This window comes from Heterocephalus glaber, unplaced genomic scaffold (assembly GCF_053883595.1).
Source record: "Heterocephalus glaber isolate CG9 unplaced genomic scaffold, H.glaber_assembly_v1.0 deba00001600, whole genome shotgun sequence".
Classification (NCBI taxonomy): Eukaryota; Metazoa; Chordata; class Mammalia; order Rodentia; family Bathyergidae; genus Heterocephalus; species Heterocephalus glaber.
Window position 1 is genome coordinate 10,835,930 of NW_028258372.1, and position 18,555 is coordinate 10,854,484.

Below are 18,555 nucleotides of genomic sequence, written 5' to 3' on the forward strand. Positions count from 1 at the left end.
CATAATTAAACCTTTCCAAATACTAGAAGGTAGCCAAACCACTAAATATCTGTATCATGTTTTGGGGCTTAGATGCTTCAACTTGACTTTAAATGGAGACCATTTGTTCTAAATTGGTTTCAGTGCCAAGCCAATAGGTCAGCCCTTAATGATGAAGATGCCATTCCAGCCCAGCCTCTTATGTATAAGCCAAAATTAATTAATGCAAGTCCTATGATATAGAAAACAGATGCGTCCCTGATATTGCACAAGTAAATTCTTTGTGTATAGATGTGCTCTGTTTTATTCAAAGAATAACAAGTTGGAAGCTGAAATGGTAAGTTTTTCACAATGAAGCCAGCCTTTAGTAGTGATGACAGAAGCATGAATTTACATAACAAATTCCAGCAAATGCATGGAAGAATGAATTATCTTCTGTATCTCTTATTTTGGCTCCAGGCCAGTCCTCAGAGATTTAGTTTTGAATCTGGGCTGATCCAATCCAGAGCAGTCCTAGAAGTGCCAGAATAACATCAAGGTTATTTCTAATCTATGGAATCCCTGGAGACTCCTCCCAGAGGTTTACATCTGCCTCATGTGTTTGGATTCAGTTCTTTGGCCAGCTTGCAAATAGCTTAAGGTGATTGTTCTCTAGAGGTACATTGTTAGGTACATTGTTGTTTGGTTGCTCGTTTCAACACTCATTCAAACATAGAATACTTCCCTTTTCTAGAACATGGCAGGCTAAAAGTAGAACAGTAACTGCAGTATCCTGATCTCTTTTCAGAATTAATTGATGAATGATAAGATGAAGATGTTACCATATAATGGTATTAACTCAAAGTATGATAAGCAAAGGTTGATTGATGTCTGGTATTTTTTTCTTCTGAGCAAATATGAGATAATCCATGTTTTATTTTGTTTCCTTCCTGTTAGACTGAAAATGATGAGAATGGCCAAACAGAAAATTTTTCCATGGACCCACAATTGGAGAGGCAAGTGGAGACCATTCGCAACCTCGTGGACTCCTACATGTCAATTATCAACAAATGCATCCGAGATTTAATTCCAAAAACAATAATGCACCTTATGATCAATAATGTAAGTGATTACAAACTCTCTCCTTTAACTTCTAACCCATCTGAGTATGGAAATTGAGCACATTTGCTTGACTGTCATTGTGATAACTGAATAACTGAAATACTTGGGTTTATAATTTTTCCTTTACAAGTGTTAAGTGACTGATCAATGAAAAAGAATTTAGGAGAGAAAGCGAGACTTTCTAAAGTATTGAGGTGTTCCTCATTGAATTTCTAGAAGGGTATGAATTTGCTGACAATAAAGCAGAGCAAAAATACTATATTCATGGCCATGGTATAAGTTAATTGCAAAACTAACTAAATCAGATGTCCTGGCTCCTAGACCTTGACATTAAAGGCAAAAGATATACTTTATCCTACACATACACACATATATACACTATCTATTAATATGATTTTCATCATGTATAAATTTTGAAATGCTATTTTAATTTGAAAAAGGGCATCTTACCTTCTTCCCTTGAATACAAAGTCAGGCTTGTTTTTAAGATGATATAACCACAAATCTCAAGACATCCTGGTTCTTTGAGAACTGAACAGTAATACAAAGGGAGAACGGTTTTTACCTGGGGAGGGACAAATTCCATATCAGCTTAACTCGTACTGCTATACAAGCAATGGATCCTGCTATACTAGCAATGGATAGATTTATATTATCCAGAATTTCACCTTTTTTGGTTATCTGAAGCCCTCAGGATGTGGTACTTAAATTAAGTGGTCTGGTTTGGTTGTTTTGGTAGTTAGCTTTTCAAAGTTCAAATAATACTACAAGTTATTAGAGAAATTATCTTTTAGATAAGAAGGCTATAATGAGGTGTTTTATGACAGGCTTTCTGAATCTTCACAAGTGAAATATCACCAAATTTTCCCAGTTATTGTCTAAGGACATTGTTTTATTTAAGCCACTGATATATTATGAGCATTGCCAGTAAGAAATCATTTTCATATACATTTCATGTATTCGAGCAAGGTTAACAGGATTCTATGAAGTCTGAGTACAGGTAAGGAATAAATTGGAAATGTGGGAACTAGGAATTATATTGTTATTCTTGACCAGTGGCCTGCTGTGTGTGAAGCAAATCTTTTAACCCCTCTGAGCTGAAGTGAGTCACCTCTACAATTTTAGTCAGAACACCGAGGTACCTCAGGGAACTGTCAGATAATATAATAAATGTGGCTGAAAGCCATTTAGAAAAATCTAAAGCACTAAACAAATAGTCTGTGTATTTTTAAAATTACCCTCTTAACTTTGCTTAAATGAATTCAGGTTGTTTTGCTGTGGTATATGCAGGCACTTGCTTATTTAAACATTTGCCTGATTAAGGCTCATTTATCTTTTCACTGTTTTACCAAGAGTCATTAGTACTGCCATCAGTTCAAACACACTGCTTTGCCCTTCGCTATATTAAATCATCAGCACAGGAAATAGCACTTCCTGTCTATAGCTGTTTGGAGCAGCCTGACACAAATTAGTTAAAAGGGAAAAAAATCCTACTGCAAATCTATCCTACTTTTGCCTTCTCAAGAAAAACACACACCACATACCCACACATACGAAGAAATGTAGGAGTAATTTTCCTCCACACTGTTGTTGTTTTCTTTAACGAAATAGCTAACACCCCACCTCCAGAATATTGTCCTTGACAGTAAAGCTCTGCTAGTCGTCTTGAGAGAGACCTCACAGAAGAGTCATGAGAAAGGAGACTTAAATTAAGATCTGGCCTCCAAAGTCAAACTTTGAAGCAGAGATTGATAAGAATGTGGAGGAGGTAGCAGTGTCAATAGTGTCGTGTGCTGTTGAATTCTTATGAAATTATAGTTACCTCTGAAATGTAAATTTTTGTTTCTACCAGACATTTGTTTTACTTATCTAGAATAACTACTTTTCTTGAGTATTATATCTATTTTTGACTATACATGTATAATTTTTGTATATGGCATACATTATATATTTAAAATTATATGTTTAATTTCTATATCTGTGAAAATATGTCTCTTTTAAAAAATGTTCTCATATTCTCACAGCCCATAAATTTTGTGGGACAGAATGCCAACTTTTTGTTCATTCCACATGTGAAAACAAGGAAGCAAATACCAGACACCCAGCATTGTGCCATGCAGATGTGCTGGTGTTTTTATTTGACTTAAGGTAAAGATATTGTCAAGTAGAAAACTGATAGTTTGACTCCTAACTCTGAATTCCATTCACCAAACCTACCTGCTTCTATAAATGGCTTTTGGTATTCCTCCAAAACCAATAAATACCTAAAATGGGGTTCTCTATTTCTTCCTGGTCAACCAGAAACAGGCTGTGGCCTTTCCTCTTTGAAATGGGAATGGCTGCCCTGCCTTCTGCAAAGGAATATGCTTCAGCCAACTTTCATAAAGCTCAGAATTTGGTGGGCAGTTTCCTTTCAAAGTTTACATTAAGGGCTCTGCCACTCAGGTCCCCATATGGAATTGTTTAGGAAGTTGAAAGCCCAGCAATAAATGCCTCGCCTCAGACATACTGTAAGCCTTTGTCTACTGAAATGCACCAGCTGTTTCATTACTTAAACATACCAGGTAACAGCAGCACAAAGAAACCCCATGTTTATGAGAGGCCATGGTTATGGACAAGCTACAGTTAAAGCAGCAGAGTTTTGTCAGGACCTTCAGGCTAGCACACACAAAGCACCCTGCCCAAGCCTATTTTGAGGGCCCTGCCTCTGCAGCTTGCCCCACCAGAGGAGGTGGCAAAGTGGCAAGTCATTATGTTTGAATCCCTCTGACACCTACCCCATTGGATACCTGTTATTTTCCCCAGCTTATAAATGAAGACTCTGGGGCTCTGAGAGGTTAAGTGACTTGCCGAAGACTACACAGCTGGGTGTGGCAGAGTCCATACTGAGGTCCAGGTCTGCTCACTCTCATTCTGATGCCCTCTCCCTGTCAGCACTTGCTAATGCATATGGCAGGGTTGGGGACACTAAGTTCAGCCTTACAGACTATAAGGGTGTTCTCCCACCCACATAGGATATAGCTACAGTGTTATCTTCCCAGAGGATTAATTCTACTTGAAGATCTTATTAGGGTTTGTTTGAATAGGAGAAACAGTGTTTTAAATTGAAAGCATTGTGTCTCCTATTCAAACCCAGAGGATACAGAATCAAATGTAAAGGCTTTTATGGATTCTTTTTAAAGAGCAGATATGAAACCTGGAGGCATTTCACACTCAGAATGCGGGCAAGCAGCAGCCCGTGCCCCAGTGCCCCCGACCCCTGGAGGTCCACATTCTCTCTCCAGGGGCATCGGCACTTGGGTGGAAAATTGGTAACAGGTGCCCTAGCTTCAAAACTTACTGTAGCTTTAATGTGTATGAAGTAAAGTGTTCTTTTAAATGCTCATTATTCGAGTGGAAAATGCATCTTAAATACCAGAACTTTATTCTAGTATTTGGACTATTGATCTGTTTCCACAGCCCAAGAATTCAGCTCTCTGCTTAAGAAAAAGATTACGACCAAGACCCCCAGGTCCTCACTCCCCGTCCTGCAAAACTCCCCCAAACACAACAGTACTCTGATTGATTTCTTAGCCCAGGGGTTGGTTTTACCTGTTTGTGAACTTTGGAATCATAGAGTATGTTTTTTTCATGTCTAACTTTTTTTGCCCAACATTATGTTTGTAAGTAGATGGAGGTTACTTTTTGAAGAGGGAAAACTTTCCTCAGTCATTAGCAGAACTAAATCCCGAAGGAAAAAACAGAAGCCTTAAGGAGATACAGGAAAATTGTTAGATCTAAAATTCCCACCAGGACCCTACCCCTAAAACTAACATTAAACTTCTGAGCGGAATGTGTCTATGTGTCATGTGAATAGAGAGATCACTGTGTTCCATAAGCAACTCTCATCTAGAAACAAAGAGATTTTTAAGAAAATGGTCTCCCTGGCAACTGAACTACACAAAAATCCTCAAAATGTCTCTTCTGTTGGTAAAGCCATTAAAATGATCTCAGTCATAACAAAGAAGGTTTAAGATCCAAACATATTATAGGTTGCTAGAGAAGGGTTAAAGCAAGAAAAAGGAAAACATGTGGAGCGTTTTTAATGACCTCACATTCCTTTACACTGAGCAGTGTGACATGGTGCAGTAATGCCTGTTTATCTTGCCTGGAGAGTTTGAGCTGGAACAAGGTTTCCTATGTGAGAATTTTTGCAAACCATACAAAGATGTAGCAGTTATAAAGTGTTATAATTAAAAGCACAGATATTGTTTCAAATCTCACATCCAAGTACAATTAGTTTATTATGTTCTGTGAGATATTTTCTAAATGCTATCACCTACAAGGTGACCTCTGTCTTGCAGAATCCTTGACTTAAGGACTTGTAACAGTGACACACAAACTGCTCAGATCGTCACTGAAGCGTCTGGAAACCCCCCAAGGGCCCCCACCCTATCTTTATTTCCAGCTCCAGCCATATCATCAGAGGCTAGCAGGAGAGAGCCTTTCTAAAATTTTGTTTGAATGCAAAATAAAATCTTAACTCTATATTTAACTACATCACTTGATAGCTGCATGATTGCAGTAGCTCTGTTGTTCTGCTTCTATATACCTATATTGACTTAGTCTATTAAAGAAAAAACAGCTTTTGTTTATTGAGCCCTAACTGTATGCTAGGCACCTCATATTCATTCTTAACCCTCACAATGCTTAAGGAAGCTACTAGCATTATCCCTCTTTTACAGATAAAGAACCTGAGCCTCAAAGATAAGTATCAGAGCTAGGATGCAAACTCAGGTCTGTCTCATTCCAAAAACTATGTTCTTTACCCATGTGAGGTATTGGCATTTTCTTTCATGCTGTTACCACCATATTATTTCAGAACATTGCCAGAGATATGGGGCAGTAGGCTAGTTTTAATGTATAACATTTAGATGTGGAAGATTCAAGGCAGGTCTTTGATCAGAATGCTGAAATAGCCCTTTACCTTTTTATTTCGTGGTTTGACAATTGATTCTCAATTCAGATCGCTTTAAATCTATTCCTGGAAGAATCTTCTTTTAAATTGTATTTAATAGATCCTAAGCTATACTCCAGCAAGATGTAAAGCTTCAAAAGAGCTAACTCAACTGTTGATCAATGCCAGGAAAATTGCCTGGTTTTGAGTCTTAAGTTGCACTGTGTTTCCAAATGCATGCACACACCCAAGGGTGTAAGGTTAGTGTGAATGTCCGTGGCTCTTGGGCACCAGCAAGTGTATTTAGAAGTGAATAAATCTTCAATCAGGGTAATAAAATATTTTTATTTTATTCTGCCTTTCCTTTAAATGTGTCTTTCTTTTGTGACATTTGATTTCTATTCTTCCATTCAGCCAAATGTCAATACTTGTGTTAACTTTGTTCCTTTCTTCTTTTCCCTTCATGTACAAATAGCACCCAGTCCAGTTAATTCTTCCTTTATAATGTCATTTACATGTACACACCTTTTCTATTCCACTGAATTACTCCTAAATCTCATGAATTACGTGTAATAGCCTCCTAATGAACTTTTCTCCTACCCTTGCTAATTTTTTTCAGTGTCATCCAGACTAATTTTCCTAAAAATGCTCTTTAATTATTTCATTTACTTGCTTAAAAACTTTTTCACTGCTCCCCATTGTCAAGTGTATAAAGTTCAAAACTTCCTTAGCATTCAAGGCCTCTACATTCTGCCAAATTGACCTTCCACAACTATCATAACTATCAGAAACCTTCTACCCCACCAGAGAGTTCCATGGAGACACAGTGTGTATTAGATCGCTTCCACATTTGAATCTCTCTTGGCTTACCAAATACAAAAACCATGCAGGAACACTTTTTATTTTGCCACCATGATGCTATGAAGTTAGACAAAATTTTAATTAGAATTATTTACATGTTTTGATACTTTTAAAAAATAATAAAACTATGTGCTTTAGACTCTTATCATCTCTGAGTTACAAATTTAACTACAACACAAATCTTCTGTTGTCTATCTGGATTTAAAACAAAACACTGGGTTTTGGCCTTTCTTGGAAATATTAACTGACTCTAGATAATGTTTCGCTCTCTCAGGTAACAGTCTGTTACATCTTTCACTTTTTTGATAAATCAACTTTTTTATAAATCAATGTCCACATATATATATAGAGAGAGAGAGAGAGATTCTATATTTAATAAATGTCTATTTATGGCTGCTACTTCTACTTTTAAGACAACATTAAAACTAGGAGTCTTACAGTTTTCCAGTGATTTTGGTAAACTCTATCTAAAGAACCAAGAATCCCCAGGGATGCAAAACATGTGTTACTGCACAAGTTTCTTTATGTCACCATAAAGAAACTGAAAATATCGCTCTCACCTCATGGTTCCTTCCCTTTCCCGTACTCCAGGCAGCCCCAGGCCACACTATGGGGACATTTGCACTGCCGACAGGCCCTGTTTTGGTGGTACATGGTCTCGCCTCGCTTTCACTCATTTTTGTTGTCCTTCTGTGTTGACAGACAGAAAACAGAGGGAAAACCACTACTTGCACCAGCACTAAAGATAGTGAGGATAATGACTGAACTAAGAGTAAGCAGCTGCATGGCGATTCCTTTCCCCCGGAGTGGACAGCATAGACTTTGTTCACAGACTCTAGATGCCACAGCCATGTTCCCACCCTTCAGCCACTCACCTATCCCCTTTTGTATTTTTCTGTGGTGATGTGACAGGTTAAAGACTTCATAAATTCAGAGCTCCTAGCACAGCTGTATTCTTCAGAGGACCAGAATACTCTGATGGAGGAATCTGCTGAGCAGGCTCAGCGCCGAGACGAGATGCTTCGAATGTACCAAGCCCTGAAAGAAGCCCTAGTGATCATTGGTGACATCAACACAGCTACTGTGTCCACCCCAGCACCACCTCCAGTGGATGACTCCTGGATCCAGCACTCTCGCAGGTAGTGACATGGCCTCACAGCATCCCGAGTGTCCTGTGCTTGCTGGTATCCTTTTCTGAGCACACTTTCCCAAACCCATTATGAACCTAAAGAAAAAAAAGGGAGAAATCTATTCAAGTTGAGCTGGGGGGACGAGTGGGGTGGATTATACCAACTCCCATCAAAACTAAGCACAGTCGGGCCAGGGATTTAGCTCAGTGGTGCCACCGCCTGCCCCGTAAGCACAAGGTCCCAAGTTCGATCCCCGGTACCAAAATTTTTAAAAAACCAAACAAAGAAAAAACAAGCACAGTGCATACTTCCAATAGAATTGTACACGGCCATTAAAAAGGACATGACAGTTTATTAAGTCCCCAAATGAAAGGTTCATCAAGTTAATAATGAAGTTTTATAAAAAGGAAGTTGTAGAACATTGTATTGTATTCTATGATGTGCAAAACAGCAATTTACATGTAGACTGAAGGTATACACTTGTCCAGATGTACAGTGTAATTAAAAAGAACACACCAGAAACTACTGCTTGTGGTCTGCATACAATAGAAGAAGAAGGGGAGGGAAACTTACTTTTTACCGTTTATTTTTTTATAACTTCTGATTTTCATAAAATGTCTCTGAATTACACAGTCAAAAATATTTTTGAAAAACAGTCAGAAAATTATGAGACTTTTTTAGAAGGTTAATTTGGAGAGAAACTAGGGTGAGTAAATGACTAATTGTCTTTTTCTTCAGGTCACCGCCTCCGAGCCCCACAACCCAGAGGAGGCCGACACTAAGTGCTCCCCTCACAAGACCCACGTCGGGCCGAGGACCAGCTCCCGCCATTCCATCTCCAGGCCCCCACTCAGGGGCTCCCCCAGTCCCATTTCGTCCAGGACCATTACCTCCTTTTCCCAACAGCAGTGACTCCTTCGGAGCCCCTCCGCAGGTCCCATCTCGGCCCACACGGGCCCCACCCAGTGTCCCAAGGTAAGGTGTGAGCAAGCGTGGGTAAAGAGGCTCCTTGGCTTTCTTCTCATGGTAGGACAGACAAAATGTATTGGAAAAAGGAAATCACAAACATCTTACCATGCACATTAGCAGTTTTCACCCTGCTGGGTGGGTTGCACAGAAAAATTGCTGAGTTTATTGTATCATTTAAGATCTACTTTTTGGTCATCAAACCCTGTTGTTTATCAGCTGGCACAAACTAAATGGGACCAAAGAAAACTGGGTCTCAGTGAATGACATTTTGGCAGCTACTGGTTGCACCTGACTGAGGGCTTTGCGGCTGGACTGGGATAAGCTGTGTGCTCCATAGATCCTGAGCGCTTCATGGGCCGAGACCCTGTCCTCTCCATTGCCAAAGGCATTGTAGAAAACCCCTGACCTGAGGAATTTCATCTCTCTGCCCTCTGCATTATGAGTCTTACACACAAATATCATTAACTCGAATGTAAACTTAGTAGAATCTACCTGAGTAATCTATAATTTTTTAAACTACACGTAGTAATTTTAACATAGACATGATGGCTTAGTCACTAGCCGTATACAAAACTGAATATTCTACATTCTGTTTCATATGTTTTAACAATAATAAGCAAATTTTCAGGACTAACCAGTTCAGCTGATGAATAAAGGAACTTCAAACATAAAAAAGCTGGAGCTGTGTCCTCATCTCCAGACAATTTGCAATCAAAATAGGTATAATAAGTATAATCTTAGATTTTTAAAGGGTAAGGTATTCCAGGTTCTTCTTCCCCAAAATTAGAAATTTCAAAAGGAAAGAATATTAGCCCCTACCTAACGTTTTTTTAATTCAGAGAATTAGAATATTCACATGCTCCATGAAAGAAAACTGGATGACATGTGTGCAAAAAGACAAAAGTGGCTTGGCCCCACCCGTGAAGGTGAAGTCATCTCACCTTCTGATTGTGGCGCTTACATTTTTGGATGCTGGGGGTAATGACGAAAGGAAGGAGATCATAGACTAGAAGACAGAAGGTGTTCGAGAAGTAGCAGGGGCTTTGCCATAGAAAGATCTGGGTTGAGGGGCCAGGGATTTAGCTCAGTGGTGCCACGCCTGCCTGGAAAGCACAAGGTCCTGAGTTCAATCCCCATCCCAGTGCCACAAAACAGAACAAAACAAAACAAAACAAACGAAAAAGAGATCTGGGTTGCCCTCGAGCCTGAGCAACTCATTTAACTCTGAGACCAGAATTCTTCCTCTGTGACACAGGAAACAACAACAACAGCAGCAACAACAACAACAGGGGTTTTGCTCAGAACCTGTGAAGGAAGTATTTGAAAGAGTTTGGTAAACTGTAAGGACCGTGGTTGTTACCACCATTTTGGTCCTGATCCAAGAGGACTGAGAATATCTATCTATCTATATATTTTTTTTCTTCTGCCTCTAAATTCAATTAACTTGGCTTATAATTTATTTGGACCTGAGCAAAATTTATATGGGCCTGAGCTAAATTTCTAGTAATAAAACCATAGGAGGAATAGTTAAACATTCATTGTGCTCTCAGTATGTGTTAGGCATTCTCTTCAAAGCTTTGAATGTACATTTTGCTTAAAATTTCAAAACAACCCAATAAGATATGGTATTACTCACTTTTAACAGACAGGCACCGAGGTCAAACCACTTTCCCAAGGCCAGTCAAGCAGGCCCTAGTGGAACTGAGCTTTAATCCCAAACAGTCTGCCTACAGAGCCCAGCCTCTCACCCATGAGACGTGTGCTCAGCCTCATTGCTGCTGAGTTTTCCTGTGGATGACTGCGCTGTGCATTGTGAGATGTTTAGCAGCATCCCTGGCCTCTGCCCATTAGATGTCGGTCACACTCTCCCAGTTATGACCACTGAAAATCACTTTAGACTTGCCACTGTCCCTCAGGAGAGTAAAATCTCTCTCCACTTTAGAACCAGTAAGCTACATTATTCAAAAGAACTTCCCTTCCATGGTTAAAAACAAAAAAGAAAGAAAAAAAAAGCTTTCAGAAAGATCAAGTTTGTTGTTTTAGAAAACCTCACATTCCCTAGCAAAGTGTCTGCTGTTGTGCCTGTTGTGCCAGGAAGGCATGGAGGCCACTGGGAGAAGAGGTTTTGAGAGTGGGAAGGCAGAAGTCTCAAAAGGAACCTGGAAATCCGTTGTTTTGTCTGTTTAGCTATGAGAAGGAACCAGAGAAACCCGGTGGTAATGTCTGGGGGTGAACATGCATGTCCTGCCTGCTCGCTTGACTGCTTTACCTTTTGATTTCAGATAAACTAGCTTGTCAATACTTTTCAAGAAAAATCAGCTTTTGAATACTAAATTGATTATTTAAGCAGGGTGGAGTTGCCCTTAGTGTTTTCCAGCTCACATGCAGCAGTAGGTAGTCTGGCAGGAAGCAGCAGCCCATGCTGGATGGCAGGTTGAAGGAAAATGTTTGGATTTGTAGGTCGACAGTTGTACAGTTCAGAATTTCTAGAAAAGTCTCAAGTTAGAACAAGACCTACTTCAATCAGCCTTGCAAAGAGTCCCAAATTTGAAACAGAAATGAAAGTACAGAGTGCAAAAGGAAAGCTGGTTGCTTTATGCTGAGCCTTCAAGTTTCGGTGCCAATTCAGCACACGGGGAGGGAAATCCCTTTGGCAAGGGTGTCACCTGAGAGACAGCAAGAAAGACTCCATCAGGATCCTTATGCTTATTAAAGTTCAGCTTTAGATGGAGAATTCTGACCACATAAAGTCTGTTTTCAATAAAAGCCAGAGCAGGAATCCTACCAAATGCAAGCCAGAAATAGGGTTTAAGATTTCAAAAAGAGAGAGCAAGAGAGAGGAAAAAAATGAAGAAAGCTCTTATTGAAATGTCACCTTGTTCTACTTATTTATATATTCTCTTTTCTTCTGTGATTTGCCTCCATTTTGTCTATTAAAAACTAAAAAAGCTAAAATGCCATTATCCATCATCTCCAGGAAAACCTTAGCTTTTCCAGAAGGAAGTTTGATGATTTTTTTCAAGTTCTTTGCTTTCTTAAGGGACCTTTCTCCTCTTTTATCTGAAATCAGAAACTCATAATGTGACAAGACAGAGCAGAAGTGTCACACCACCTCCCTTTGGATTTTAATATTGCAAAGGCAGTACCTGAACTTTTATAGGGAAGAGATTTTGCCATTCAATTTGTATCTGTACATGGTTTTCCTCTGGATACATCACAACTTTGTTAGCAAGTTAGGATCTTGACTTTTAAGAGCAGATATACTTTTACCCTACTTAAAGGTAATTGAAGCCCTTGCAGCAGGATGGAAACCATGAGTGTCCGGCCTTTTTTTAGAGTATTGTTATTACTAGTAAAGATTCCTAGTAATCTTTCCATCCCAAGATAAAGGGTGAGAAAACCGAGAGGTGATGGAGTCATTTTTGTCTCAGCTTCTCAGCTGCTTGGACCATTCTGGTTAATGTGCATGGAGCCTTTGGTGAGGGAGCCGGCAACAGTGCAAACTGCATGCTGTTCTAATTAATTCCACCGGAGCTAGGAGAGCATCTCTGTCCCACCAAGACCTAATGGTATGAATGTTTTGTCATCTGCAAATTGAGTGGACACAAATCTGGGATTTGTGAAATGTTTTCTACTTCCAGAATATCTGGATTGTTCTCTCCTCTCATACCCCCATTCAGCTTCTCAGAGGGGCTGGACCCTGTTTGAAAATGCACAGCAGCCATGTATTTGTTTAACAGGGTGATCTTAAGCAGACATCACCACCTCTTTAGGGTCCCCATTCCCTTCGCTGAAGATCCTAACATTCATCAGACATTAACTTTAAAGCTGATGAGGCTATTTTCAGTTACAGCTTCTTAAAATTAGTTCATTGGAAAGCATAGAAGAAAGTAACTCTATCAGGGTGTGTTTTTCTGGCAATGGCTGACTCTGGCATTATTTCACTCATTTGTCTTCTCCCCTTTCCTTGGACAGAGTTATTTTGCAATGGTCAAAAGAGGATAAAGGGTGGAAGGAAGGGTCTCTGTCCAAGGAAGAACTAACTTCATTTACCTCATCACTCAAAAACAAAAAAGTTGAAAAATAGAAGTGCTTTCTTCTAACCCTTCTTGTTCACCAAGCCTGATGGTGTCTTTAAAAAAACGACAAAATTAAACCATTCAAAGGATTTGGGGTTTGCTGCAGCTCATCCGTGTGATGGGAACAGTCTCTGACGAAGCTGATAAGCACACCCCCTGTGTAGCATCAAGACCACCCCAGCAGTTCTCACTTAGATCCACGCCCTCACCTGCACAACCTCCGTGACTCTGCATGGTCCACATAAGGAGACTCATGCGATCCCATGTTTTCAGTGTTTATGTCTAACCAGTACCGACAGATTTATAAATGCCTCTACATAGACAATCAATGCACTCATATTCTTTTCTTTACCGATATAAAAACTATTTGGTTACCCTTATAATTTAGTTTTCATTTTAAATTGCATGCCCTGCAGTGCTACATCACTTTATTTTACATGTTGATGTAATTCATGGTTAATACCAAATCCCTTTTGCTTAGGTATAAGATCTTGATCTATTTTTTTCAGCCAGTTCCCCAGATTTTGAGTGAGAACAAACCCATGATTCTCATGAATGTGTCTTTGCATCCCTCACATCAAGGTTTGGTGCCGGGAAAGAGGAAGCTGCCGAGCCTTGAAGCTGGGGGCTAAGTGTGCCTGGAAATTAAGGCGCCTCTGTGACTGGCCGGGGCCTGAGTCCCTGCAGGCGTGTCCCGGATAAGTCCTGACTTACTCTCTGCTCAACAGTGCCCTAAAACTTTGACTCTAAGCAGCCGAGTGCCATTCAGACAAAACGTGGACCCACCTTGTGATCTGTGATATCAGCCACAAGCTTTCCCTTTTCCTCAACCTTCTCTCCCCTTTAAAAAGAATATTTTTAAAAGTTGTAATTCAATATTCTGATATTTTAGGGAACCATAGTTTAGCAACTGGAAAGCCAAGGGAAAAAAAATTTTTCAAAAGTGTAATTGCCAAGAATAGAAACAACTTGAAGTTTTCTTTTAATATTTAAGGCATCTTGTGAGGCAACCATGTTACAAAACTTGTTATTGAAAACCCCAAATGTAATTAATAATTTGTTGCAGGCTTACCATGAGTTGTCATGATGCTTAATATACTTTGGTGAAAATAGAATTTTGGCCACATGCTGTTCATGAAAAAAAATGGCCAATTTAGTTTAAGCCCCTCAATTAAAAATCTCATCAAAAGCCTTATTCCAATTCCTTAATGATTCTGGTGTAATACAGCATTTGAGTGAAATGAATCACTGGTTAATGTCAAAGTCTTTTGTTCTTCAGGTCTTGGTTTCAATCTGCTGTAAGTGAAAGTAAAATTAGTTCCGTGGTTTCCTTCTTGAGTCTAGCAAACTTGAGACTACTTTACACAAACAGCTCCATCCTGCCGCAGCTGAGCTGCTCGGTAGCCTGTTTGGGCAAGGCTAGGACGCAGAATGCGAAGGTTGTGAAGGTCAGAACTGGGGAGCTCTGCATAAGTGTCTAGGTGGACTTCAGTTTGCCTTTCTCTTTTGTTTTCAGTGTGCCCTTTATCATATTTTTCCAAGTATTTGATGTTGCAGTAGGATAATAGACAAAGGAAAATAAGAAAGGATCTATATAAGGCAAAGCACGAGTAACATAAATGCAGCCAGAAGGCAGTAAATCTAACAATATGCTGATGTTAGCCTGGTGGTAACTGGCATTAAGTTAACCAAACACAACAACTTCCCTGTCCCATGACAAATAATAGCAAATAGCTCTGTCATTGTTCTCTCTGGGGTTCTAAATTGCCAAGCTTCATCCACTACAAGGAAAGCCTTTCTGAGTTTCAGGGTGCCCAGCCCTGCCCTGGGCTTCACCTGATGGATAGATGAAAACAAACATTTGGCAAAGGAGCCACTCGCGAGTGAGAAATGTGCAGTTAGTGATTATTATTTTTCCTGTGGCCAATCAGCAGCAAACCGTCATGATTTGGAAGCTGCTGAATGTTCCTATGTGCCAGTTGATATCAGCTCAAAGAAAAGAAAAATTCTGCCCAGTGTAGGCAGACACACAGACTTGTAGACACACAGAGTCTAGTACTTGTGTTTTGTCACTAAGTTCCTTTATTTCCTTTGCTGTGAGAAAGGAGTGATTTTACAGGGAAACCTTCTCAGTCAGACAGTTTTGATTAGATGGTATGTTTTCCAGTGGCTTCAGAGGTTTATGGCACACAATTCATGGCACTTTCGTCTCTGAATTTCATCCAAGCAGAAAACTTTAAGAATGGGCTCTTAGAAGCTTTTCCCTTTCCTTTGACTTATAAGCTACTATGAAACATTAAAAGCGAAATTTAAATGACACTTACCAGACTTCATTTAGCCTATAAAAGCCAGGAAATTTAAAATGAAAATGTAAATGCTGCATCTTTCCCAAAGACTGTGCCTTAAATGTCTACCTCCAGCAATGTGAGAAAGGAGTTGAGGATTTAGCTGAGAGTTTGATGGCTTTTCCCTGCTTGTCATTACTTTATTGCTGCTTAAAAACAGAATTTTAAAATGCCCGACATTAAAATCCTTTAGCTTACTCATGCCAACATATTGTAAGCATTGTCTGGGGGAACCTCTGAATCTAAACACATATTTACACCCTTTAGTTGCCAGATGAAATCCATCTGGCTTACCACATGCTGTTGCCAATAGACTATTACACTTCTCGTCTAGCCAGGATTTTCAAGTGGGGGAAGGGAGGACAGTGCTGGAGACCCCCTGTGTTTGGGAGAATCTGAGTGTTTATTGATGCCACAGTACTTAAGTATTTAGATGAAGTTTAGATCACATGGTAACTCTGGCCAAAAACAGAATTCCTACACAGGGCAAAGTCTACAACCACAAGATATTGCAGCAGCTTCATCGTGACCTGGTACTTTCTTTCCCTCTGGCTGCTGCTCAGGCATCAGAGCCACATGATAGGCAAAACCACAAATACCAAGGGCTCCAATTTCTTATTTTTAACTATTCCCATAAGCACTATGAAATGTCCACTCCTGTTTTCCAGTCAAAATTATCAGTTCACATAAATTGTAGAGGAACACATTCCATTCAAAGACCAGAAAAAAAAACAAACATTTAATCAAAACAACAAGTAGCAAAACTCTCAGTTGCTCATGATCAATGTCAGGGCAGGGCCTCCTGACTTCAGCTGCTCAGAGACACAGAAAAACCTCATCTCTTCACAAAGCCAACTTTTCCCATTGGGAATTAAACACCAGAAAATAGGACCAGGTGTAAATACTCTTCCTACTGCTCTTATAGGAATCCAGTAAATGTGCAGGTTAATATGAGATTTATAAGGAGGTGCCATTCCCTCCCTGGGTTTTGATTTTTATTTTGTTTTTGGTGGAGGGGCTAATACAGCAACTGAAGGTGAGAATAAAGCAAAGACTGGATAACTGCAAACTAGATACACTGCCAACAGGAGCATTCCAAGCTGCGATGGTAATTTTGAAAACTAAGAAAGAGTGTGAGAAGGCCTCAAGTGTCTTCAAATATGATTTAAGAAATGGTCTTATTTTATAATCAAATATGTCATTTGCCTCCATCATGTAAATATTACCTCCCTTCGGTTTCATACTTTGAGGCACTGTCATCTAGATTTATATTTCATCTGCATCCTTACATATAATATTCATTTGAAATATTTCCTTTATCCAAAGATTGTTGTGTATCTCATCTACAATGAGACCCTTTATGGAGTAGGATATGACAAAGACTTCTAAAGGCATTTTGCTGTTCACAGGTCTATGATGCAATTATTTCACTTGGGAATGCCTATTTATTTAAGTTCTGGACCATGTGTATTTAAGTTTATATTAGATTTTTCTCAAAGCCAATTTTAAGAGTGAATGGAATCTTCCCCTCAAGTAAATCTCCCTTTAATCATTGTGTCCAAGGATCTACACCAGAAAATCTGCCCTCTGCCCTTGCATTAGAACACCATTCATTGAGAAAAACCTGTAAAAATGGAATAAATGTCTATACAATACTGATATTTTAAAAACATTTTTCTGCTTCTCAGTAGTGTTGAAAAATATTTTAATAGATAAAATAATAAAATTTCATGTGAGGCAAGTTCTATAATATCTTAATTATTGCCTCTTAGAGTGGAAATATGAAGGAAACATTAGTGAATGTGTTAACTAGAGAAACCATTACAGTAATTTCTCTCCACACATCTAGGTCTGAAGTCAAAATAAAATCCATGCTCCACAAATTATTTGCATAAAAACAAACTTATAGTTTAGCTCTAACAATAACAGCAGTGAGAAAAATCCCTGTGACTCATCAGGAGACTTTCATTAAGTTACTTAAATGCTCTATCATTCACTTCAGGAATCTGTATTGAGAGATGTTGATATAATTGCTTGAGTTGTTTTAATATTTCTAACACTCTAAATCATTCCATTGCCATCTTAATATTTAATACTTGAAAGCCAATAAGCATATTCAAAGCTCATTTATAAAGCACAATATCTTTGAAAAAAATCCATTGATACTGTGTTTCTCATTTTGCTTAAAATTTTGGTGTATAGTGGACCCTCGAGTTATGACTGTCCAGGAACAACTTGGGTTACAACCAGAATTTTAGTTTTAATTTATGACCAAAGTCTGAATGCCAGCCACTTGTGCTTCCAGATGGTCTCAGTTACAAATTTAACCCGTAAAGAGTTCTGGAAGGAACATTACTACATCCTTTCCTGTGTGGGGTTAATTGAGAAATCCTGGGCCAGTGTCTCTCCAAGAACACTGAGATCTGCCTGGAAGAAAGTATGGCCTAAGATTATACAGGACAGAGACTTTGAAGGCAATTGACCAACTGGAGTTACAACCAGCCCTCAGGAACGAATTGAGTTCACAAGTCAAGTATATTATAATCTATTCATTACATCTAATAGGTTTCATTTTTTCTTATATCTGCCCAGGACCTTTTCTCCACATGAAGTTATTTGCTATATATTGTTCATTCATAGTTTTCTAGGTGATTGAGCAACACAGGGAGGCACTTATGCCAATAACCATTGCCACTCTACTGTCCCAAAGCCCCCTTGCCTGAGGAGCAAGAATTTCAGTATAATATTCCAAAAGATCACAAAGAATCTTTGAAATTTATAAATACTTTAATAGACTATCTGTAGCTTTCAGGTAAAATGCTATTTTTGTCATTAAAGTTTGTATTAAGTTTGTATAAAGTTTGTATAAAGTTTTTTCCCTGTGCATTTCATAATTCTTATTAAAATCAAGGTACATTTTAAGATGTAAAAATATGTAGTTGGTTAAGGAAGGTACCCCTGACTGTTGTGTCTAGTTCAGAAAACAATACTGAATTGGAGAAGTAAGGTTTAAAAATATCCCTCTTTCCTGCAATCTCATTGCACCCCTCTTTGTACCCCTGTCCTTCTGATTTCCTTTGTCTTTCAGCTGGGCCCTGATCCAATTATATAGAACAGTCTTCCTCTAGTTACTTGTGTCGGACACCTGCCTTCTA

General features: G+C 39.0%; 1 protein-coding gene across 10 annotated transcripts in view; it reads left to right on the forward strand.

Moving 5' to 3' along the window:
* The window catches only part of Dnm3 (dynamin 3), a 587,991-nt gene that overhangs the window by 551,049 nt on the left and 18,387 nt on the right, over window positions 1–18,555 (forward strand). For 7 of the 10 annotated variants that reach the window (XM_021265417.2, XM_021265415.2, XM_021265416.2 and 4 more), the window contains 3 exons: window positions 916–1,080; window positions 7,790–8,016; window positions 8,746–8,982. In XM_021265417.2, the coding sequence (XP_021121076.1) occupies window positions 916–1,080; window positions 7,790–8,016; window positions 8,746–8,982 (629 nt within the window). Of the gene's footprint in view, window positions 1–915; window positions 1,081–7,789; window positions 8,017–8,745; window positions 8,983–13,637; window positions 14,301–18,555 lie in introns of those variants that run through there. The other 3 variants (XM_021265418.2, XM_087194095.1, XM_087194097.1) reach the window with 1 other exon arrangement.